General features: G+C 41.3%; 1 protein-coding gene across 1 annotated transcript in view; it reads left to right on the top strand.

The window, feature by feature from the left end:
* The window catches only part of LOC308126868 (transcription initiation factor TFIID subunit 4), a 108,328-nt gene that overhangs the window by 45,834 nt on the left and 36,537 nt on the right, over positions 1–25,957 (top strand). Inside the window, exons 11-13 of the mRNA XM_080491558.1 lie at positions 4,620–4,750; positions 8,063–8,188; positions 14,493–14,549. Of these exons, the coding sequence (XP_080347684.1) occupies positions 4,620–4,750; positions 8,063–8,188; positions 14,493–14,549 (314 nt within the window). The remainder of the gene's footprint in view (positions 1–4,619; positions 4,751–8,062; positions 8,189–14,492; positions 14,550–25,957) is intronic.

Below are 25,957 nucleotides of genomic sequence, written 5' to 3'. Positions count from 1 at the left end.
CAACATCATATATCTGATGAGATTTTTCACTTTAAAGTTGCTGCTTCAGATATTATAATTGCAACAAATGTGTCTCTAGATTAGCTGTTCATTTAAATAAACAATTTGCTTTAAAGTTGCTGGACTGTCTGGGTGGTAATGCCTTTGGCTTTTTCACACGTTGCCTTTGGAAATCCAGAAAACAGTGAATAGAAGGATAAATCAAACTTTTTAGTTGTGAAGCCGTTTGTTACACAATACTTGTAGATCTGAAAAGTATCTACAAAGAAGGTCTACAGTGAGTGCGATTGGCTCACAGGCTTATGGAGACTCCAGTTTGAAGGGGTCTCTTCTTTGGTCTGTCTGTCATTGTTTGCTTAAACATAAAGCTGTGTTTTACTCTTGGCATCATATCGAAGACACTAAAGAAGGGTGTGGATCATGATGAGGATATGACTCGGTGCAATGGCATCTCTGCTCTGTGAGAACGGAGTGAGTTTATTAGAGCTTGATTCCTGATGTGAACGGGGGAAGTTTTCTCGTAGGTGTATTTCTGGTCCAAAGGGATGAGGATTAGTGCCTGCAAGTCCTGGCTAGAAAAAGGTGAATTGCTCATTCTACGCACCCAAAACGAAGCTGCCTCCAGTCGAAATCAGGTCAACAGATGGTGAAAGCTATGTCCAAAGCTGCAATGAGCACTCCGGTGGAGAAAATGGAATCACCTAGTTGCAGGTATTGTTGGTATAAACTAGTACAGATGGGCCATTCAGGACCTTTTCTTTTTCACTGCCAGCCATTTTTCAGGGGGGACTTTTGTTGCTATGGATACCAGTCATTTCTATACTTAATAAATATTCAAGTTACCGGGCCTCAATGCTGACCCAGTCTTTTACGTGGGATTCCTGAATGCCTGTCGTGTGCAAGATGATTACAATAGAACTACAGTATGAGAGCGAACACGAGCCAGTTTGTGCGCGTGTGATGTTCGTAGAATTGGACGACAGTAGAGCAGGAGACTGTTGGCATGTGAAACATCTTTACTCAGGGATTCAGCAACAGTGCCGTAGAGATGCCCCTGCTGTGCTTTGCTGGACGTACACAGAACTGAGCAGGTGGCACGGAGTGGCCTGGTTGTTATACAACAAGCCTGTGTGTGTGTGTGTGTGTGTGTGTGTGTGTGTGCGTGTGTGCGTACGTGCGTGCGTGCGTGCGTGCGTGCGTGTGTGTGTGTGTTTTGAGGGGCTTGCCTGATTGCACACTGATTTGCGAGAACATGCCACCATGTTGACAGAGGTTTTGCTCCTCATAAGGAAAATCTTTGTTTTAAGGTGTCACCGAGGTTCAGGTTGGGCAAGCAGTGAATTATGGCAGAATTTAGAGTGAGACTGCAGGAAATGAATCAAAGTCGGTCTTAACCACAGCAGCCTCTAACTGACTGTGTGAAATAAGCTTTGGATCATGTAATAAAAGTTGGAACAGTCTAAATTTGAGCACCAGTTCTTGAACAAGCTCAGGTTCAACCCTTAAATATCCTCATATGAGCTCCATTGGGGCCTTTGTTCTTTACCAACCTGGTTGTATGTCTGGTTATTTTCCTGCAGACTTCAATGATCTCATCCAATCCCTCATCAGTGCTATTTCTTCATTAAGGTTTTCTATAATATCTCTAACACTTCTTGTCTCTTTTAATCTCAGTTTTTTGTTGCTGCTAATAAACCATTAGACTGTTTAAGTAACACACACTTCACATTGTTCCTCGGCTGAGTGTATCCAGAGCATTTAGGAATTATAGGCTTAATAAAAATATTGCTTGTAGTTGCTTTACAAGAGTATATACATAGTTGAATGAATATAGGTAATTAAAAGTATTTACTGTAGTTAACTCTGAATGAGTTGGTGTATTTGGATTACTAATTTACGATGTGTATGTTTGAAAATGTGTCCACATTTTTGACAGTGTTTTTTTTTTTTTTTTTTTTTTAGGTCATTGTCATCTAATAACTATACACTGAATTCATTCTTATACTTGCAGGGAAATGATTACTACCTTACAGTTACTCTTTTAATGGATTAGTCAAATTGATAGCACTCGGTACTGGATTCTAAAGACTTAATGGCGGCAATAAACATATGTGTCCATTTTTAACAATATTCCACTGTGTTGACATGTTTCTGTATGGATCAGAGTTGTTTATCTGCCAATATTGTCTCTTTGGGGGCCTGTTCTAGAAAAAGGAACATTTGAAAAGACATTTTCTAGAATTTCAAGCAGAAAAAGGAAAGTGTGTGTGTGTGTGTGTGTGTGTGTGTGTGTGTGTGTGTGTGTGTGTGTGTGTGTGTGTGTGTGTGTGTGTGTGTGTGTGTGTGTGTGTGTGTGTGTGTGTGTACAGCTTCACTGCAAAGTTTTGGCCAATCCAAGACTGTAAAATGGGTCTCTATGGAAATATTATTAGGAACTAATATTATTAATTTATTTGTGAGATGGGGTGATAGGCATTTCAATTTAAACACCCACGCAATAGATAGGCTCTTGATGTATTTGCTTTGCTCACTTCATTATTGAGTTTTTTCAGAGAGATACAATCACGTATGAAAGAAAAGCATTTATTGGCCAAGATGAAGACAATTAACAGCATGAGTCACAAATTGCCCAACAAACAGAGTCCTTCAACTTTAGAGACAAAATGTTTAGTGTTTTTTTTGCAATTTGTAAAAATACAAAGGGACAAATAAATGCCCATAAAGAATTTAAATATAGATATATGAAAGTGAAATTAATAAATGTCAGACAACGTTCAGTCTGTATTTATAGTCTGCTGTCATTGCAGCCACGCTTTGACCCACAAGTGTGACGCCAAACAAGCTTCAGCGATAAATCAGCAGGGGATTCATCCTTTTTAACTGGGTCTGGAACGGAACCCAGACTTTCCAGAACTTGGTGGTTTTGCCACGTAAAGATAGTCTAATTCTTTCCAACTTGGAGAAATACAAAACATCTTTAATCCGGTGACTATGTGACGACGGCACTTTGGATTTCCAATTAATTAAAATGAGTTTCCTAGTAGGGTAGTAAAAGCTGTGACACTTCTATTGGGTGTGGACAGTGCAAGTGAGGGTGGCGAGACTCCAAACAAAGCAATTAAAGAGTCCGGTTGAACAGCCACTCCGGTTACTTTTGGATAGGATGTCAAAGTTCTGGGAGGTTTGAATACTTCATGGCAGTATATCAATACTGTTGTTTTTTTTCTCTCCTTTCAAATGTTTTATTGCTATTTATCAGTTTGTAATTATTTGGATATTTTGTCAAGGCACCAATAGTCATCTCGATACTGTTGAAGTGTTCCATTTATCTTCCAGTTCTGCAATAGTGGTATGCATCGAGCTAAGTTAAATTGTGGAGTGTTAGGTATTTTTCATGTTATAAAGAAGAGTTTGAAGCCACTGTTATTCAAATTCTTCAGCTTTCTTCTTGGAACTAAAAAGCTTATTTTGAACTTGAGATAATGACTTGAGCCACATTATGATAATTGTCGATATCGACCTCTTTAAAAGCTTTTGTAGTGAGAATTTTCACCACGTCGCAGCACAGCCCTCGTACAGACCATGCTCTCTCTCTCAGTCTTTCTCTGTGTTTTTTTTTTTTAATAAACGGCCACCCTTTTAGGAATTAAACAAAATACTGAAGCGTTGTAGATCATTAGTCTGTAGTCGCTGCTTTTCCTAGGTGAAGAATAATGACTTGTATCAGCGCGAGCTGAAGAATGTGTTTTTGCTCTCTGTGGCTAAGTCTCTTAAACTTTTTCTGAAATATTAATGTCCCTGAAAGATGGTATTTTTTAGGAAGCAGAAGCCTCCTAGCGTTTTTCTTTGACCTCGTGACATTGCCACATGTATTGCCACTGTAATTATAAGGCTAACAGGACTCCCTCCATCCGTTTCAAAGCCTGAGCAGCTGAGGAGTGTATGTATTGTTCAGCTGATTTAAATAATTGGTGTGGTTTACTTAAAAGGGTGCCAGAGAGGAAAATTATGTTAATGGAATAATTTAAAAGGAAGTTGGAAACAGATAGTAACCCTACCAATGTCTGTCCTCCTCTCTTTTGTTATGACTTCAGATGAGTTTTGCTCCGAGGAAACTAAATTATCCTTCGACGAAAAGAGATGGTCAATGTCGTTTACACACTCGGAGGAGCTTAGCTAGTAAAACCACTCTGAAAATCGCACTAAGACTGTGAAACAAATTAACTTTTCTATGTGATGAGTCCTCTTTCTGGGACTTAATTGCATATACTAAACCAGGCACTTCCTCTGTGTGAATGTGTGCATGGGTACAGTCAATGTGTATGTGTGTATGAGTGGAGGTATGTGGGTTCATTTTTCTTGGAAACATTCCTTTCTACCCGATTAGCTGTTGCTTTTCCCAAACTGCAAAGCCACATTTCAGACACTTAAGTGACAATGAAGCAATTCATTGTTTATCTCTTTACTAAATGAGATCAGAGGCTAGTTGACGTGATAAAACTTGCCTCGTGGAGATAAGCAGTTTATTTCTGACCTCAAATATAAAATGGAGTAACTGATAATGTTCATATGTACTGATCCAACACGTGTGTGTGTGTGTGTGTATTCATTCTTAACAGCGAAGAAGTTTGGTGTGACGGAGGTTCCCATGGAGGCAGTGACGTTCATCTCACACGCCACACAGTCACGGCTTCGGACTGTGGTAGAAAAAGTCTCCACCATCGCACAGCACCGACTGGACTCCTGTAAGGTAGGAACAATGCACATGCACACCTCCACCGCAGGATGATTTGTATAGTAAGCAGTACTGTGCAACTTACTGAAAACTAGAACTTGACAACTGTCTATAAGTAGTGGAGACACAATGGTGTGCACACAGCTGCTTGAGGAAGATGCTCTATGTTGTGGATGCTTGCGGTCCTAAAAATAATTGCCTTTATGAGTTAGGACCAATGAGAAGAAGGTAATTACTTTATCGTGGGTTCTATAGATAGAGCCAAATGTAATCTTTTATAATAATCAGACATCTTCACCTTTGCTGTGCGGAGGACTGAGTTCAGCATTAATGAGCTGCTCATCAACCAGTAATCAGGACTTTAAAAAACAGTAACAGCGAATAACAGAGCTTTGGCTAATGCTAAGTATAGCAAATGGCATGTGAGCAGGATAGAAAGATGGCAACTCTACAGCTGTTTGTATTTATGGTAAAAGTCTAAATAACAAAATTATGTAACCTTTAGTAATTGTAACTGCTGTATCATTCTCATCATTATGATCAGTTACAAACACATTAGGACATTCATCCAACTCTAGTAGTGGGAGTTGAATTTGTTCAGAAATTATTGGCATGCGATATCCCATATTAATGCAAATATATTAAATATTGAATTACAAACTCTAAAAACAATTTGAAAGCACTTGAGATACAAATTTCTTTGCAACACTCATTTGGATGGACAGTCATGGACGTGCTTCAGTGCTCCAGTATTCTAGTAATCACAAAAATATTTGCGTGCGTGTAATTGTGTCTATTTCGTCCTGTTCTACGCATTGATTTTGTAAACAAAAATGCAAGTGTGTCACTTAAACAAACACAGAAAAGTTAGCCTGATAAATCGTCTCCACACTCCGAGGTATTTTCAGTCAGTCAGCCAAAACTTGCAGAGTAAAAGTACTTGAACGTACCGGTGCATCTGCGTGCTTTTATCATTATGTGTGACTTTATGCTTCGTGTAGCCGTCGTATGTAGCTGCATAACCACATTTAATTGGTGTTACATTAAAGCAAGAAGCCACCTCGTCTACGAGGCCAAATCTTTGCATTGTTGTGAGAAGTGCAGGGGGGGAAACTTTGAAAATATGTTTTTCTTGACGCCCAGACAGGAGAAAGAGGAGGAGGGAGGAAGAGCATTGCTCCAGCCGTCCCTGTCTTGTTTTGCACTTCTTCTTCTTCTTCTTCTCCCGATTCGTTCTTTTCTTTTTTGTGGTTTTGTAAATGAGGTGGGTGCGTGTGTGAGGCACGGAGCTCTGTGAAGCCACTCTGTTGACATCAGCGAAAAAAATGAGAGAGTAAGAGAGTGAAAGAGGGAAGGAGGGAGGGAGGGAGGGAGGGAGGAAGGGAGGGAAAAGACCAAAAGACAAAGCGGGCCTTAAAGAGCAGCCGGGCTTCAGCGGGAGCTACGGCAAGAGTGCAGGATCAGCGCTGCAACAAAGTAGAAGGAGGCTCGATGAGAGAAAGAGAGAGAGAGAAAAAGGAAAGAGAGGGTTGGCAGTGTGGAAGGGTGGCGGTGATGAGGCTCCTCTGATGTGTCTTTGTGCTCTCTGTCGCTCAGATCCTCTCATCCACACACACACACACACACACACACACACACACACACACACACACACACACACACACACACACACACACACACACACACACACACACACACACACACACACACACACACACACACACACCACAGAGTGATGTAGAAATCAAGTATGAGAGGAGAACAGGTACACGTACAGTCTCTCAAACATAAGAGAAAGGCAATTATCCTATTAACCTTTGATGACCCGCTAAAGTTGTTTTCACACTTTCTTTCCTCTTTTCCCATGTGGGTGATGCGACGTATGCGTCGAGACGTCTGTAAACAGAAAAAGTTGGAGCGCATTGAAGTCGGTTGATGTGTACAGAGTGGCGGCGCTCCAGTTGAGATGCTTTTTAAAGTTGAGACTCTTGATTTATCCGAATACTGGAGGTAATTTTATTCTTATGTTGCAGTTGCTTCACCCGATCTATAATCTCAGTCTTTAAGCAGCATTAGAAGAATCCATCTTCAATACAGTTTTTTCCAACTTGGTTTTGCATCACAATTCCTGCCAAATATGAGTGAAAGCAGGGGGCTCCCTGGACTGGTCACCAGTCCATCACAGAGCAAATACAGAGACAACAGGCTCATTTAAGTCTTGAAATATAAGTGTGTTTAAAATGATGACAGGAACAAATGAGACGACTTTGCAATTTCATTTTGAACTTTGTTTTAAGTGCCTGCTCAAAGCAGCCAGTCAAAAACAGCAACGGTCATATCACAAATCCAAATTTCGGTTAAAAGTACGTTTCTAGACTGTATATGTGTTAACTTTATCTCAGAAATCTGCTGAAATGTGATGATTTCTTGTTACACGTTTTCTTTTTGAGATTTCTTGGTCAATCTTTGGGTTATTGACTGTGTTAATAAACACGATGTCCTGGAGCATTTATCAGGTAACCAGTCCGGTAAGAGAAGGAGTGACTTGTAATTGGACTTTCCAGGTGAACAGAAACGATGCTCCAATTGCATGATAACATGAATTTCTACATTGTAACTCAGGAGCTTCTTCTGTTGGATTAAAAATGTTTCCATAAATGTATTAAAGCAATAAAGCTAGAAAAACAATTGCTTACTTTTAATGAGTCTGCCACACTAACAAAAAGCAGGATATATATGTTTAAAGCAAAAAGGTTAAAACTTTCAACTGTTTTTCAATTAAATATTTTTAATGTTTGGATATATATATTTTTTGAGGTCTTGAAAACTAGCCATACAGCTTCTGTTTATCTGTACCGTTTTTGAGATTTTTGGGGTCTTAATGTTCCTTTAATGTCTGATTTCCAAGTTCTTGTAAAGCACTTGAATAGCCAGGCGTCTGAATGGCGTCATACTAGAAAACTAACCGTGTTGTTCTCTACACATCTTACTTCAATCCCCGATATAGGACTTTATTCTCTAAAACTAATCAGTAACAATAATTTAAGCTAGAAGAGAAACTGTGAAGCAACTCAGGCAGAATTCATAACTGATGTAGAAAACTTGGATATTAACCCTGTGATTGTCCCATTAATTTGTCACTGATGTCTCACAAATACTCTATAGAGTGATTTTATATTAGAATTGTTTAATTTTTTTCAAATCTGCTCAAATACATTAACTGTGGGTTGCCCTGTATTTGGACCGTAAGGCCAAAGCCCCAAACTGGGACCTGAGCGTCGTCCTTCTATTGACGCTGCAGTGTTTTCCCCCCTGTCTGCTTGTCAGGACGACGAGTGCTACGAGCAGTCGGCAGACGTTCGCTCCCAGCTGCGCTTCTTCGAGCAGCTGGAGAGAATGGAGAAGCAGAGGAAGGACGAGCAGGAGAGAGAGATCCTTTTGAAAGCTGCTAAAGTAAGTCACCATCCTGTGATGTGTGGGTGCGTGTGGAAGTTATGTTCCCGCGCAACAGTGTGTGTGTGTGTGTGTGTGTGTGTGTGTGTGTGTGTGTGTGTGTGTGTGTGTGTGTGTGTGTGTGTGTGTGTGTGTGTGTGTGTGTGTGTGTGTGTGTGTGTGTGTGTGTGTGTGTGTGTGTGTGTGTGTGTGTCTGTGTGTCTGTGTGTGTGTGTGCTGGGGCATGTTGCTCTTACGCAGCCCCTGACAGACGAATTAGAGTGTGACACCAGTGGATGAAGTGACCTCCCCATGTCCTCCCAGGCTCCTGGCCCTAGGGCTCTTCTGTCCTGGCTCTTTCTCCCCGGACACAGCAAGGAGGGTGGGGGCTGGTGGGAGTGAGTAGAATGTGTAGACTACGCAACCTACATGCACCATGCAGCCGACACACACACATGCACACACCCTCCCTTTTGTGCAACCCACAGCACATCCCTCTTCCATCAGCCTCGACAGCTCAGGTGACACACAGCATCAGTTTAAAGAAGTATGTTATCAGCTGGGCCAGTCCGTCGGTGGAGACACCTCTCACATATGGTTTTCTGATCATCTTAGGACAGACGACCCTACACGCAAAAATACACTCAAAAATGCCTTATTGTCACGAGCAAAGACAGTTTAAGTAGTTAAAATTGACACGTGCTCCTAAAAATATTCACTGTCCACAACAATAAATAGTACAATTCCATGTCAAACGTAAAAAAATTGTGAAAATGTGCATAATTCCAACCATTTGTAATGATGAAAAACAGCACAGAGGATCCAAGTCACTAAATGAAAAGAAAAGCCATTTTCATATTTGAACCTTTTCTCGTCAAAGAAATGTGGACTTGATTTCAAAGGGTTATCAAATCTTTTAGAACCTAAAATGTTGTTATCAAAATCAACAAATCATTTGCAAAATCTCGATTATGTTTTTGTTTGTGGAAATTCTGTTACTGCTCTTCAGGTTTGATAGACTCGAAAAGTGCCGCTTTTCCATCAAACAATGTCTCCTGAAAAACATGGGCTACAAATCTATTCTGCCAGAGAGTACACCAAACAAATATCCAATATCATAAAGAAATATCTTGTAAATATCTTATAAATATATTGAGAAAACATAAAAAGCTATTTGGAAGTTAAGTCTAATAAAATACCGTTAATGTTTTAGTTATATATTTGCATTTTTTGTGAGAGTGCTCATCACTAAACTATTCCCTTTAATGTGTCACTTGTCGTATTAGTCATAACAAAGTTTGTTATATGGAAATGAAAAAAAAAGAAAAATACAACTTTAAACATGTGCAAACACAACAACACATATCCAAAAAAATGTTACCACAGTTTACTTGTTGTGCTTGAATGAATTTGTGCAGACCATCCTCAGTATGCCAATTTCATTCTGTTCTTTAAAAACACTTTTAATTATCCAAATTCCACACAGCTTGCTTGTTTTTGTGTCGGGCTAATTGCCATTTCATAGCAATTTACATTCTAATAAAAGGCAGAGAAAAATCCAACAATTCCATATGAGCATGTTTTGGCGACAGTATTGGAAGAAGAAAAAAAACAACAGTGTTTTTGTAATCCAGTCAGTTTGATTGTTGCACCTCCAGACCGATGTCTCCCGTTGAACTGGAGCACCTGCACTAACTTTACAAACACGAGTCGCATTGCTTGGTGAGTTTAATGGGTTTCCAATAGTATCAGCACCTGTGCCGTGTCCTGATCTCAGCTCTCTGCATGCAAACACATTTGTTTCTCACTCAGAGCAGGTCTCCAAATTTAGCGAGATCACCACTGACCCAATAAAAAAGTGTAGAGGAAGAATCTTTTTGCAAATGAAAATGCCCTGCAGTGCAACATTAGCAGAAAGCTGGGTTAATTTAATTAATTTTGAATGGAGGCAATGTCCCACAGTAAAGAATCTCATTGCAGCACACCTCACTGTCTTAATTGCGTTATTATGCTGCAGTCCTGTCATGCAGGATATTAGAAAATCCTCTCGCTGATGAACAGGGGCCACCCAACCTCATGACCTGTTTTTTCTTTCAGTTTTAAGAGCAACCAGATTGTCTTGTGGGAAAATTTGATGCCTCAGCAGGAAAGGGAAACTCTAAAGATGCTTGCTTAAAGGAGAAGGAAGTACAGCATTTATATCTTTCTCACTTCCCAGTTCTGTGTGGCTGCACAATCTATTCAATTTTAGTTGTTTAGTTTATTTTATTTATTAGTTTTGCTTTGGGAAGATCTCTTTATTAACAGGATTAGTGAAAAACTTTTGCAAATGTAGCCAAGTTCTTGTTAGAAGGCCTTTCCTCTGGGCTATTTGGATGGCAGGAGCCTCGTTGAGTAAAGTTTGACTTCACCTCAGAGCCGTGTCTGTGGCTTTTTGGCTCTTGTTGCCATGGCATTTCAGTTCAAGGGGAAGTTTGGAAAGCATATCTTTGCCTAATGATTGTATGATATATTACACAAACAGTGCCTGGTGTATCCTAGTACTTGTGCCTAAAAAGCCAAGGAAGCTGCACTGTTTAATAAAAGTTTTTAAACAAATGTCACATAAAATCTGAAATTTGTTTATGGTTTTAATAGTTGGGCTGTTCGTCACCTGAATAGACACGAGTTAATTTAATTCTCTACCGATATCAGTGCGAGTCATTGAAGGTTTCACAGATATCACAGGTTTCAGAGTACGTTCACATCAACTACAAGTGGTATTGAGGTTTCTCACTGGTTTGTCCAAGACTGACTGACCCTGAAAATGTGCATTCTGCATATTCCTCCCAACTTATATACCACTTTTACTAAGACCACCACACACTCATTTACACCAAGGGGAACGTGAGGAAACTGAAGCACCTGCAGAACATACCTGGATTTGAAACCCGGGACATTTGTGCCATGATGTGAAAGTGCTCACCGCTACACCCCCAACATTCTTCTCAGGATCTACAATACAAGTGGTTCCTGAAACTGCTAAAGTCAAAGAGCATCCACAATGAGAAAAAGACAAAAAAACATCACAGAGTTGACTTAAGTCTGATAGCCTCATAAACTCTCAACTGACAGAGTAACACCAGCTGTGCTCTTCTTTATGCATTAATTTCCCTCTATATACATTTCAGAACACTCTTATGGATTAATATGGAGTTGTTGGGTTTGCTCTGTAAGAGTCCCCTGAAATGACTTTGTTGCTTACTCATATTGATGCTATTGGATTGTTTAAATCTGCTCACAACGTGTTAAACTGCTGTAACCTGTGCTGCTAAAACATGGTGGCGATAAAAAAAAACATGTGTCTTTACTTTCTCTACATGACTATTATGTTGATTTCATATCTAAAATATAAGATTTATTTTTATCTGCCTTAGATAAATCACAGGAAATACATTTTTGGGTTTAACAGTGTTTATTAGCTGACACTGTTTCAGTGGACTAAATATATGAAAAACAACTCAAACTATATACATGGAGTGATATTACTTACACAACTTTCAAATTTCTTTTTCTCACCATTTTGTTGTATAGTTTTACGTAGCCACTAACATAGTTATGACATCAGGTTTATTACTATACTGGCTGTGCTCTTTGCAGACAATATAACACACCAACTTAGGAGAAAAGAGAAAAAAAAAAATCCATCCTAAATCACTAAGGCACTGTTGGAAAATGACTGATGATATAACTCAATTTTGGTTTCGATTATTCTCACTCGCACTGATGCAGTTAAATTCTTTTTTTTGGCCTCCAGAATGTGATGGAGCTTCATTTTTGTACTGACCATTTCACCGTTGCTTATTTAAGAGAAATTTGTCATTTAGTACACTTACTGTCAATATTTGATTATGTTACGCAGACAGTGTCTTTTATTTATTTATTTATTTATTTTTAGCTCTCTGTTGACTTACACACCTTAAAAGAGAGTCGAGAAATTGGCTTTAGTATAGTTGGGAAATGTTCACTTCTTTCACCTTCTCTCGTATGCATGGGAACAAATACATGCATCTGTATCAGTTCTGACCAGTGGCGTTGTCTTTCAGGTTACACGTCCACACATCCATGGATAAATCCAGCTGTTGCATTTTAATTGGTAAAATCACTTCAGTACCTCAATTACCTTTAGTGGTCTTTTATCAAACGTGACGAGATCAGTGTAATGACATATGTTGCTTTATGGGGGTGGATTCAGATGCTCATGTGGACGTCACAATGGTGCCACCAAATTTTAAAGGTCAAGAGTCAAAGGTCACTGCAAACTTGACTGCTGCTGCAGTCGTCAGGTATTACTCTCAAAACATATCCTCATCTTTACTGAAACTCCTGGTAGAATAAAGACAAAAAAAACATCAAAACAACATGTGCGTTTTTTTTTTTTTTTTTTTTTCAGATATGACAAAATGACAATCAGAATCATCTGATCTCTTTTTAGTAGCCAAGGTGGAAGTCAGTGTGAACTTTCTTGTGTCTCACTTTTCTGCGTCTCATTAATGTCAACTCTATATTGCTGGTTAGTCTAAGCATACAATCAAAAAGTGGTATTCCTTCTTATAAATGTGACAGCTCACTGCCCTAAACTAATATTTGGAATTAACACTCAATATGAATTGAACTCTACTCTTTTCCCATATAACTTCAGAGCTCAATAAAACAAGTTGAAGCCCGCTGGTGGTTTCCACCACTCATTCTGGCCAGCGTTAGGAGTGGGTTGAGGTAAAAAGAAAGCCACAAGATTACATTACAAAACATTCCTGAAATACTCCCAGCATCACAGATTGATGATATTCTGTATGAGACTGAGTTATTTAAGTGCTGTACACTCCATTATGCCCCGGCCCAACAAAGCTTGTCAGCATCTTGTGCCCAGTCCTCCTCTCTCCTTCTCCCCTCTGTTCTCTCCTGTAAGTGGGAAAACCAGGCCAGCTGACAGAGGAGATGTAAAGCATGCCAGTGGCACCGCTGCCCTTTATAAACAGTCCATCTGAACCCCCCCCCCGCCATTACAACCGGTTTCCCTGAGCTGCCTGGTTTTCCCACCAAGCCACTAATTTGACCTCCCAAATAAGAAACCCACTGAAACCATCCCTTCCACCTCTGTTTTCTGTCGTCCTTCATTCACAACAACCCCCCCCCCTTCTCTACTTTACAGCACCGATCATTGGAAATATGACTGAAGTCTTGAGGGATGCTCTGGCCTACTCCAGGGCAAACACATTAGTCTTAGTTGAGATACCGAACAGTACGTGAACTGTTTGATATATTTAAAGCCAATTAGCAGGAAAGGCTAAAAGGAGAAGCTGCCCGTCCATGAAAAGGAGCAGAAAAGGAGGGGAAAGAGAGAAAGAATGCTGATACAGGGCACCCAGCCTTGTAGAGATAAAAGAAGAACCCCACAGGACCGATGGTCCAAGAATGAAACTTTTTATTTTGCTAAAACAATCAGACAGCAGATCTATGACAGGTTTGACCAAAAATGATTGGGTTAATCATGGGCGTGACCACATTGTTTGGTTTAATGCAGCAAAAATAACAGGAAGCTGATGATGTCCACATTTGCAAACAGCACTCGGGTTAGTTTACCACAATGTGTCTGCATTGCCTGCGGTGGTCAGCCGTACATGTACATTTGGCTATGTGGTGAAGGATTCCCAGGGACAAGTACATTCACCCAGATCTTAGCTGCTGATTAAAATAGAAGTGCTGTGTTGTTACGCCAGGGATACATACACACTCACATATCGCCAAACACTGGCTCACAGTGACACATAGACACCCAGTACTACTGATAGTCGCCAACATCCTTTCCCCTGTGTGTGTGTGTGTGTGTGTGTGTGTGTGTGTGTGTGTGTGTGTGTGTGTGTGTGTGTGTGTGTGTGTGTGTGTGTGTGTGTGTGTGTGTGTGTGTGTGTGTGTGTGTGTGTGTGTGTGTGTGTGTGTGTGTGTGTGTGTGTGTGTGTGTGTGTGTGTGTGTGTGCTGGCTCGTGCAGAATTTTTAATAACCTCTTTTGATTAGAATCACCCTCCAGCGGCTTATTTAGGGCTGGATTTGGAGCGGGTTTAAAGGCCACTGCCCCCCGGGGGGTGCTCCATTGCACTTCTCTGAATTCAAATACGATGTCCTTGACACCTCTGTATCCTGTTCCCGTTTTGCACTATTTTTTGCCGCAGCAGCAACAGATGAGTTGCGAAAGTGGGGGGCTGGGGTGCAGTGGGCTCCTTAAACCAGCTGTTAACCTGTGTCACCCCCCCCCTCCCCACCCCCCCACCCCTCTCTATTCCACAGAGTCGCTCCAGGCAAGAGGACCCAGAGCAAGCTCGACTAAAACAGAAAGCTAAGGAGGTAAGCTGCCGCGGAGATCATTACCCTTGACATTTCCCCGACTCCAGCGTATTAATTTTTCATGCCTCGCTACATATGTAATGCCATTTAAAGTCGGACTTAAAAAAGTTTGAGGAATTATTCGCCTCGATTGATGCCCGCGTATGGAAAATGATTTTATGCGCACCAAAAGACGTCCTCCACTTCCTTCTCTACCCCTCCTATTTCTTCTTTTCTCCCATCTGTATCGGCCTTCTCATCTTGCATCAGTTTGAGTTTTGACTAACGACTGCTCACTGAGCCTTGCCTTTTTCCATAGTTGGGCTATTAGGGGAAAGCTTTATATGGGTACCAGGAGCAGTCTTTGTGGGTTTCTTCATCATTCACTCACTTGACACAGTTGTAGAGATTTTATACTTTTATTTGCTGTCACAGAATATCTTCCCGCTTTCCTGGTGCAAATACCAATTATTTACAGATTGTAAGTTTGTCCAGTCTCAGCAGTTCGTATTTTAGCCGAACCATAACATCACAAAATGTACTGATCAGTTCTCCGCAGTAACTTTTACCGTTCAAAACAAGAAGGCCGAGGCACAACATTTAGTGCTGCAAACGGTTTCATCTCTTGTCGTTTCAACTAATATTGTGCGCTTCCTTTTAGTGGCACAACGTAATATCCACTTTATTTGAAGTGCAGGTCTCGTATGGAGCGAATTCCCGATGGATCCCAGAAAGTAGACCAGCCTTTTTTTTAATAGTGTTTATAGTTGTTTGTGAAGTACTTCCTTCGCATCGGAAGTTTGTTTTTTTGTTTACACCAGAATAACTTCACTGGGTGCTTTCAGCAGTCCTCACCAACAAGGATCAAGAGGAGATTCCATAAAGTAGGCAGGAGGATGAAACAAGCGCCATTCACCTGTTGTTGTTATTGTTGATGCACAACTTAAGAAGCATATGTGGTTCCTCCTAACTTGCTTACTCTTGAAAAGAAGCCTTTCATTCATCCAGGTAAAGTTTACCTAGTATGTATGCAATTTTATCATTTCCACTCACTCGCTTTGGCACTTTTCCGACTGACAGCTCCGTGTTTTTAAGTCGGCCACTTGTATTTACAGGTAGCTGGGACTGTCTTGCTGAGGGGCACCTCAGAGTGTTGTTGTCTGGCCAAAGTATGTCATTTTTGGGAAGTTCTTTGTCCGTTGAACTTGTGACCTTCCAGTGACGAGCTAACTCCGCTCACCGCCGGCTACTGGCAGCGCTTTGTCTTTCCCCCACGTCTGTCCTGAACATTTCTTTCTAGCAACAGCGAGTCCTGCTGCAGTTTAGAACATTCACACTAGATCTCAGCCTACCCATAAGCCCCGCATATGCAAATGAAGCAGCGTAATAGGCAGCGCGATAGGTTTGCCCCAGGGGCCATGTGATCAAAGTGGATCTCCTCCCTGTTAAGTGGCAGTCCGCTCGTCATCTGGATACGGCCAGATTAGTGCCTCGTGAGGAGATGCCGCATGAGTGCATGTGTGCACATTTTGATTTTCATCTGGAATTTTAAGAAGGTGGTTTGGAAATTGTTACTTTATGTAATGCTTTCTCCTGCTAGATAGAGACGAGCAAGACTCACCACCACAACCCCCCCGCCCTTTCCTTTCCACAACTCCCACACACACACGCACATACTCACAACACCCCTCTTCCACCCTCCCTCACCTCTTTTCTTTTTTGCTTAATGGCCGTCGTTTCTCAGCCCCCGTGCCTCTCCGGTTTTCATCACCTGACTGGCTCAAGGGGACAGAGCTGGCTGTTTGTGTCACTGCAGAGTCTGTCGGCAGCTCACACATCTGCGCAAATTTCATCAGGATAATGAGCCCGAGCTACTCTTCCAAGCGACGGGCAGAGGAGCCAGCCTCCCTTTAAGCCCCTCTCAATGTTCAGCCTCACACACACACACGTGTAACAGCTACCACCACCAAACAATCATCATTTCGGAGAGATGGAATTACACCGTGTTATATACTTGAACCAAGTGTTGGCGTCTAAATTGAGCTGGAGCATGATTTGTTTTTAAAAAGGCTGGTTACAGTGTGCCGTGAAACCGCTCTCGCAGACACCAGTCTAGTCTGAAAGCAAAACACCAAGTGTTAACCCATGAACAGCATATGAATTATAATCAGTGGTCAAGCTCATTTTGCAGTTTTAAGTCAAGTCGAGGACTTTATCGTCACAAATTTTGCCTCAAACTACTATGGGACAACTGAAATTTGGAGTCAATTTATGGACTGACTTAAATAAAACACAGAAATTGCGTGGAAAGGCCATAAAAAGGATGAGTCTGTTTTCCAGTCTCTTCCTGCAATTCTTCATGACCAGGAATACTGTATAAATAGGCATTTAAATGTCTAGCTTTATTTCATAAATCACTGATTCACAAGCATCACAGTTTCAAAAATATTAGTTGATATCATTTTGTGTGCCATAAATATTAGTGACAAGCAGGTTAAATGACTCAAACTACAAACAATATTAGATTGTTAATGGTTAGTAGATGTTGATGGCATCGATGCTGCTTGGTTAAACCCTCAATTGATTCAATAGCAATATAACAAAACTCTCCAAAACCCTAGTGTCACTTTCTGAGCTTTGTTTTTGTGCCATCAAACATTTTATTCTAGAAATATATGCCAAGTAACCAAATAACAGCCCCTGCAAGCTACACATGGATTATGGAGGAACACAAAAAAATATGTCTGTGAAAGTGAATCCATGACAATTGGCATGTGAAAATGCAAGCCATCCAAAAATGCTTGTGTCACACCTGTGTGTTCAGTTTTGACCTCCAAGAAGGAAATGATGTCACTAAAGATAGTTTGTTTCATTTGCAATGGTGTATTGTTATTGATGGTCATTTCAACTTGGCTCCATCCGCCAATCGTACAAAGAACAAATGGAGCCACTTAGTAAATACAACAGTGTGTGAACTTTATCTCAAACTGACCGTCTCAGGAAATAAGAAAACACCTGACCAGCAAATGACAAAAAGTGCTAAAATGACTGCAGACATTTTACTGTTCTGTTCCGTGAGGCAAGAGTCACTAACACACGTTTGATCTGACTTTATAAATGCGTACGGTTTTATGTGATTGTGAATTTTGTCAAGAAGTGAACCCTAAAATTAAAGTGAAATGTATTGTTTTCGTAATCTTATATGATCACGGTAACCAGATTTAGTCACATGCTGTTGTCATTAATGTCTGTGTTAAGTTGATGAGTAAGATGCACAATGCTGCAATGCAATAAGACCTTCTGAAGTGTTTCAATGCATGTGATCTACAGATCAGTGCAAGAAAAACCTAAATCAGACTTTCTTACATTATTAATACTCCTAATAGAATTACTCTCATAGAAGGGTGTACTGCAGAAATATTACATATTGATGTATATATTAAAAGACTGGGAGTAATTGTGTATGTGTCATGCTGAGGATAAATGTGATGCTTCCTCAAACTTCACCTGAGAGATCTTCTTAGGAGGGATTCGGAAGGATCGCTGTAATTGCAGGAGTCTCTCGGTGGAAGCATCATGATAACAGCCTATGTCGACTCTGGAACTGTCATGACACCAAAGGTATTTGCCTAAGGCCTTCTTAATCGCCTAAAACTACTTTGTGACAATACAGATCAGGAAGTAAAAAGAGGATCTGAGGATTTAAAACTTCAGCTTTTATATATATCTTTAGAACTGAACTGAATGTGTTGCCAGTGCGTTTAGAGTTTATTGGGTAAGTTTCATTATAGATGTGTGAGAATTGGCATTCTTGCTTTACTTGGATTTCATTTGTTTGATTTCAGTCTGCTGGTGAAAAAGATTTAATTCACAGTAAAAAAATTGTAATAAATTCATATTAGACTTTAAAGGTTATTTCCCTCCCATCGCTCTCAGCAAATCACCAGGAGTGAGTCCACAACCATGTTCAAATCTCTTCTCTCACGCCAACATTAGGGCAAAGCTTCCATTTGTACTAAGTGACAGTAATCTAATAACCACATTGTTGCAACATTATTAGACACATTAGCACCCCTGAATGGAGGAACCCTTTTCATGTGTTTACTTTTCTTTAAGTGTCACATTGATATGAACTTTACCAAGAAGATTTGTGCTTTTCAAAGACAACATCTTTGGCTTTTAATGATTTCCCAGCTTGTTTGTATTTTGAAGACACAGCAGACATGACTGTGACCCGGTAACACAATTTGTACAGTGCTTTACCTTTCACTCCTGGTGTTTCGTGCTGAGATGTAGGATTTTAGCTTTGTACAGTGATGCAGCCGTCACTGTAATTACCTCCCCATATTTGAACTTGCAACCTAAAACACAGCGTTGTTGCCAGCAAGGCTGGCTGGTCATGTAGTGGCTGGCAGAGGTTTCGCGTGAGAGATAGGCAGAGCAGTCTAGCGCCTCTTGTTTCCTCCATTCACTACCATTTGGCCGAAAGGTCAGATGGGCTATTTCAGAAATGCCCCCAGTGAAAATCAATGGGCAAATCGTGGAGCTCAGTTCCTGTTTGTTGTTGTTGCTGTTGGTAGTGGGTCTGTGTGTTCTGTCTGTTCCATCACTGAGGCAGGGGGGCCAGGCACTGCCTGATCATCGGGAGAGAGAGGAGACCGAGAGACAGAGACAAAGAGACGGGGAGGAAAGGAGACTGTGGGGTGAGGGTTGGAGGGGCAGGCAGGGAGAGATAGAGAGGGAGTTAAGGCCAGTAGAGATACATCACAATGTCAGACGCACAGACACACTGCAGCCACAGATTCATCATCGCAGCCGCGTCTGCAGGCACAAGTGGACGCGGGAAGCGAGTGAGCTGGAGAAGAGGAGTGGAGCGAGAGGACAGGAAAGGAGGGACAAGAGAAGGAGGGGGGAGACAAATTGGCCACTGCAGTTGGCCAAAATCTGGCCAAAAGCTTCTGTTAGAGTCTGCTCAGCTCCAAGAACAAACAGTGTCATTCCAGGAACAGTAATACTCCCTCTGTTTGTGAGTCAGGCCACACAAACTGTTGCTCCAGTGCAATGCAGCCTCTGTTACGATACAAACAGCTAAAAAGGCAGTTAGTCATGAAAATACTAACTCAGTTTGTGATGCAGAATGATTGTACCAGCTGTGCATCTACAAGTGACTTCCACAAGAACGAGAACACTGGGGAACGCCTCCAATGTTGACCATCACTATAAAGCAATGCTTTTCTAAGTGGCATCTCTTTGTGGACATCTCAGAATGGCAAGAACAATCGAGGGGTCGGGGAGGTTCCTTTTCCACCACGATTGGTCCTTTTAATTTTTGAGAAGATGGTGATTGTCTTCTGGTTGCTCCGTTCCAATGTCTCAACAGTGAACAATGTAATTCTCATGTTTGACTCATTGCAAGGATTATTTCCAGTTTCCACAGTTTTCAGTGAAGTCAGGTTTGTATCAAGGTAGTTTAAAACAATATATGGATTTAGTGTAACTGTGTGATAGAGACAAATCAAAGGGTTTAAATAAGCTTTAGGTGCAAAAGTTACACACAATATCTAAATATCATGTGAAAAACATATAGAAGTTTAACAATAAACCAAATATTTCCACTTGTAAATTTCTGTTTCAGATGATAGCAGCATTACCAATTATGCATGGTGCACAACTTTTTTTGTAAAATCATTGCCAACGTTGACTTCCTGGTTTCTTCTCTGTGACTGGAAAAATTTAGGCCTGATCACAGTTGCAGTCGGTGGAAATTACATTTAAAAGCCAACATTTAAAAAAAAAACAAAAAAGACAATGTTCCTCGTCTCAGTTCCAGTGAAAAACGCTGCATCCATACTGCCAAGAGCATACTGGGGAAACAAATCTTTCACCTCAGGGTTAGAACTGGTCTTTGTAGTGCAACAATACAAAGAAAAACATAGATGTTGGTAGTTTTGTCAAAAGATTGTAATCGATTGCCAAAAATGGAGTCCAACTCTAATTGAAAACATCGTTTGAATTCCAGTCCTGGAAGCAATTTTTCTATTTCATACCTTCTGTGACCATGAGAACTATGTTCAATCTGATAACATGAGCATTTACATGGCTGTGGGTCATTTACAGTCAAAACACAACATGCAAGTCATCATAGGATACGTTACGATGGAGAGATGCCGTCAGTTACTGTAATTACTTTGGAGTAAATTGTGTAGATTGATGCAGTTCAGTGTTTAGGTTGATATTGTAGCGATTTATTACAATGTGCACTCGTGATGTGAGTGATGTTTTACGTAATCCAAAATTCCAAACCGGAAAGAGTTCCTAATGTTTTAAATGCTCTGTGACCTGAAAATGGACAAAGAAGTTAAGTTATTAAGAAGTGGAAAATAAAGTTAAAAAATTCCATTAAACATTTTTGGAATCACTTTTGGAATAGAAAGACTTTTTCAGTGTTTGGTGCCTCACTGATTTTCGTGAGAAGACAAGAGATGGCGTTAAAAGAAAGATGAGATCTCTGGCTGTGTACACAAGAGAAGCTGGTGGTCCGCCTCTTTACCTTTAAGCTGTGGCACTGCAAACACAACATGCTGGGAAAACAGTTTGAAGCATGTCTGCTGTAAAGTGATGAGAAACTGAACATTCTGCTCATATAACATTTGAGCCTCAGAGTTGGATTGTTTTCCAAAAGTTCAACCTTCGGAGCCGTTTTGAAAAGGTTGCATTTTCGGTGGCTCTGACCAATGCTGTCATGTAAACGGACACCCAAAACACAACGCAAGTTTTACGTTTTCACTTGAGAAAGTCGTCAGGTAAACAGGGCCTCAGAGGTTCTCCAACTGTCTGGAAAACACTTCGACTTCTCATTGAATCACCAAAGTCATCAGAAATAGTATTTCTTAGTTTGAAATTTAATGTGATCTGACAAGGGGCAGTGGAAAGCCTAGATGTTAGAGAGGCAAGCTTACCAACTCCAGTTTGCTGGTTTGAATGCCATTACAGCCGTGGCTCAGTGAACAAGGCCTGTTTTCTTTTAAATTTTAAATTTTTTTCAAATTTTAAATAAATTGAATTTCAAGGCACTTTTACAAAGAAAAACCCAACAATTCAACATGAGCAAGCATAAGCTACTGTGGAAAGAAAAGAGGGCCTTTTAACAGGAAGGAACCTTTGCAGAATCAGGCTCAGAGGTGAAGACTTTCCGTTGTTCCGGTTGTGGTTAGAGGATAGAAAGAGAGAAAAAGATAGGACGGACCGATCCTGGGGATGGATCCAAACTCTGGTTCGGGTAGGGGGTAGGGATTCTCCAGTCAGTTCAGCAGACAGAGATCAACTCGCTCTGGACGGATTGGGGAACTTCCATTTCCACTGTCAAAGATCTTGCAGGAATGTAGACAGAGGAGAGAGAAAGTAAGTGAGTAAGTGAGAGCACAGAATATAGGAGAGAGACAAATGTTCGTGACATGTAGTAGTGAAACATGGTGAGTGAGAAAGGGAAGAAACTCAGTGTGGGTCTCCCATCAGTCTTAACCTATCTTTTGCCAAAAAAGAAAAATAACTTTTGCCAAATTAAATGTGCTGATCTGTTGTGGCAACCCCTGGATGGCATGGAGACACACTCACTTTCCAAACTCCAATGATATTTCACTCACTTAATTCCTGGTATGCATGCTGTATCTTGACTAGATTATTCTAATGCTATTTGGCAATGATAAAGAAACATTCAGGCTGCCATCACAACAATTATGGCATCAATTGGTTTGCCTCACATGACACCTGTTGTGTTTTGCAGTGATTCAGAAAATGGGGAAAGAATTTATGCATGCGAAATATGTGTTTCATTATGGGAGGGATAGTTCGGACATCAGATTAGGATGCCCCCTGGTCGCCTCCCTTTAGAGGTTTACCAGGCAAGTCCAACTGGGAGGAGGCCCCAAGGTCGGCCCAAGACTCTCTGGAGGGATTATATCTCTGGTTTGGCCTGGGAGCGGCTTGGGGTCCCTTCAGAAGAGCTGGTGGAAGTTGTGGGGAACAGAGATACCTGGACTTCTCTGCCCTCTATACTGCCACTGTGACCCCAAATGGGCTAAGCTGGAAAGAAGATGGATGGATGGATGATGGAGGGATGGATGGGTGGATGGATGGATGGATGGATGGATGGATGGATTATGGGAAGGGGTTTGCACCTCCTAATCTAATTTTGGAAGGTCTTGAAAATTCAAAAATTCAAAATCAGCCAGATTTGGCATGTAAAGTAGTGACCCGTCAGAAAGTGAGCAAGTACCACAACCTGAACATGCACACACATTTTGATTCATATTCCACGGCTCAGTTTCCACAGCAGAGCTCAGTGGTCTGAGTAACAAGGTGCTGCTGGAAAGCAGCATGGTGTTTAGTCAAACGTCCCTGGATAAATAAAGTTTCAAAAATGGTTAACGTAGACTGTCTCCTTCTGATAATCCAGTCACTGGCAGACCTTTGGATGATAAGGGCTGACATGGTCCTTCTCTCCTCTCCTCTCCTCTCCTCTCCTCTCCTCTCCTCTCCTCTCCTCTCCTCTCCTCTCCTCTCCTACTCCTATTCTTCCACATTACCCTGCCCTTGCAGCAACACTCCTCTCCTAGCTTAGAGTGATTCCAGAAGACGTGTGTGAAACCGAGAGCTCTCCAATGGGAATCTCAAAGGTTTTTGTTAGAATAATTTTCCTCAAATATTTTTTCTTCTTCAGGCATTGACTGAGTTTTTTTTTTTTTTTTTTTCTTCTTTTGCCCGTTTGACGCAGTACCGCTGCATTGAAAAGTCTCGAACCTCTGCCGAATTAATCCTGCCCCAGCTCAACTCTGAACCTTGCATGGCTCCAATTAAAAGCCTGTAGTTACACGTTCTTCCTCGCAGTGCAAAGGTATATACGTTACAATCTCTGAATTCAATTTGGCTAATGTTCACGATGCACAAATAAACCTTTTTCTATTTTTCCATATTAAATATAGTTTGCCTCCTTGCCCACACAGTAAAGGCCTCACATTCTTGTTGCGCATGTTGTTTGAACTTTTGCCCTTTGTTTTAGCTGATACACACGAGGCCTCATTGCACACATGCAGGTCTTGATTGGCCTGGTATCCTCCACAAGTGACCAGGTCATGTAGAGACTGGAATCCACCCACACTTCTAAGCCCCATCAGCCAGAGCCTGGCGGTTCTCTACAGAGGAGAGACTCTTGTGTGTCAGAGGACAACGCAACAACCCCCTAGTTTTCTTTCTTTTTTTTTATTAGACCAGCTCTATCTGCAAGTTCATAGGCTCTCATCCTCTGGCCCTCCACAAACTGCTCAGCTCAAAGAGGCGCTCTCCCCCATTAGGTAGGCCCGAGGGCAAAAGCCTGCTACCCTCCTCCACGTTCGCTCCCTCTCTGTGCTGATTTTCAAAGAGAATTCCTGCTGTTCTGTGTGTCCCAAATCATAGTTGTTATATTCTTGTCTTCTGGCCTCACAGATACACAATGCTTTAATTTCAGCGGGGCAGCAGCAACTGTGGTCAACTTCACTCGATGGACGCGCTCGCTGTCCTCAACCTCTAGATCATATATAAGGGTTTGCTTTGAGATTTGGTTATTGATTTCCTTTCATCATCTCACTTTTGCTTTCATCTAAAACGTCCTTGACATGCTTATTTTAATCAGCACATGAGGTCTGTTTTGTAGATCCTCAAGATATGCGGGCTACTAAATAAGTACACTGTAACCCTATTTCTATTTGTTGCTTTGTTGTCTGAAGTCTCAACTTTTTTTTTTTTTTTCTTCTTCTTCTTCACCTCAAGCCATATTACAGGGAAAAAATAGAAGCAGGCCTTAAAAGTACCTTTGGTGTTCCTGTGTGTTTTCGAATATTACAAAGTGCTGTAATGAGAAGGAAAACAACAAAAAAAGGAGATTTTTTTTTTTTTTGCCTTAGAGGAAGATAGCGGCTCGTCTACTTGCTGTACAAGCCTGTAGGTTCACTTTTCTCTTTGTGCGCTGGAGCACTCCTTGGGACTCGAGCGACATGGGAATTGGGCATGCTGAGCTACGCTGGTGGCGAGGTGCCAGCCTCCTGTGCCTGGGATGTAAGTGAGAGAGAGGCAGGAGGCAGGACATGTTTCAATTAGGCAACAAACACCGCACACGGCGCAAGTGAGAGGAGAGAGAGAGAGTGAGGAAGAATAAGAAAGGAAGAGAAAAAAAAACACCTCACCCTCATCTGCTCGCTTCTCCCTTCTGACCTCCCGCAAAAATACACTTCCCTGAACCGCTGCACCCCACCTCCTCCTCTTTCTCTCTCAAAATCTGAGGTGTCATTTTTCTGCAATTCTTATGGGAAGGACAGTAGCGGAGGTCTTTGTGAGGTGATGCTAAGTGTGCCAGCTCGTCCTGCATGTTTCCATTAGATTGTCATGTTGGCTAATTAGAGAGCGGCAGCATGATTCACCTTGTTAATTAGGAGGACTTGCACACCATGTGCCTGGGGGCGGTGTGGGGAAGAAGAGCCCAGCCTCAGAGCCTGCTAGTCGCCTGCTGCCTATGAAGATTCCCCCTTCTCATCTACCTTCCTTTCACTCCTTTTTTTTTTTTTTTTTTTTTTGATTTGGAAATGAATAAATCATTGAGATCGTCCTCTCTCGGAGTGTGAATATCTGAGTTCTCATCTTTTTCCTGGATGCAAATTAGGCGTGATCAATAGAAGGTGACGAGCAGCGAATCTAAATGTTAAAAAAAAAGAGAGGGAGAGAAAGACTGACGAGGAGAAAGAAGACTGCTAGACGAAGCACGACAGTAGCGAATGAGACAAAGCGAGAGAACATTTAAAGTAGGAAATTTTCCCTTAGATAAGCACTATTTTTAATGATCACCACTCTCCCCCTGTCGCTCCGGTGTTACACCGTCAGAATCTGCTTAACACTGATTTCTGGTTCCTTCATTAAACACTGTACCTCAGAAAAAAACTGTGTCGCACAAATGTTTTTATTTGTAGAAATAATAGTTACTCTGCGGCGAAGACAGCGAGTCTGTTAGACACATGCAGTTTATATGCCGTGCAGGGGTACCTTTACACAGTTTAATTCCTGCAAATAAGTTGCAGATGAAGAAGAACCGCTGGGTCATGATAGTGACACTCACATAATGACCTTAGCCCCGGGGCCGACTGAGGGCTCTAAATAATTGGTGCTCAGCCCTGGAAGCACTTCTGACATACTCAGCTTCAGAGGAAATGAAACATGCTGTGCCAAGACTATTAGCTCATGCATGTATTTTGAATTCATTTTCATAGGTAAAATAATATGGCAGACAGACAGATTCCCCAGCATATTTAAGCTGCATATTTCTGTGTAGCATTTATCCAGATTTGGAGATTTGTAAACTTGCACATTTCATTATGTCAGGTGATTAATTTTCTTATCATGCT

Source organism: Lipophrys pholis (assembly GCF_963383615.2).
Source record: "Lipophrys pholis genome assembly, chromosome: 2".
NCBI classification, from domain to species: domain Eukaryota; kingdom Metazoa; phylum Chordata; class Actinopteri; order Blenniiformes; family Blenniidae; genus Lipophrys; species Lipophrys pholis.
Note: the sequence above shows the minus strand (reverse complement) of the source record. Positions and strands in the feature narration are given on the sequence as shown.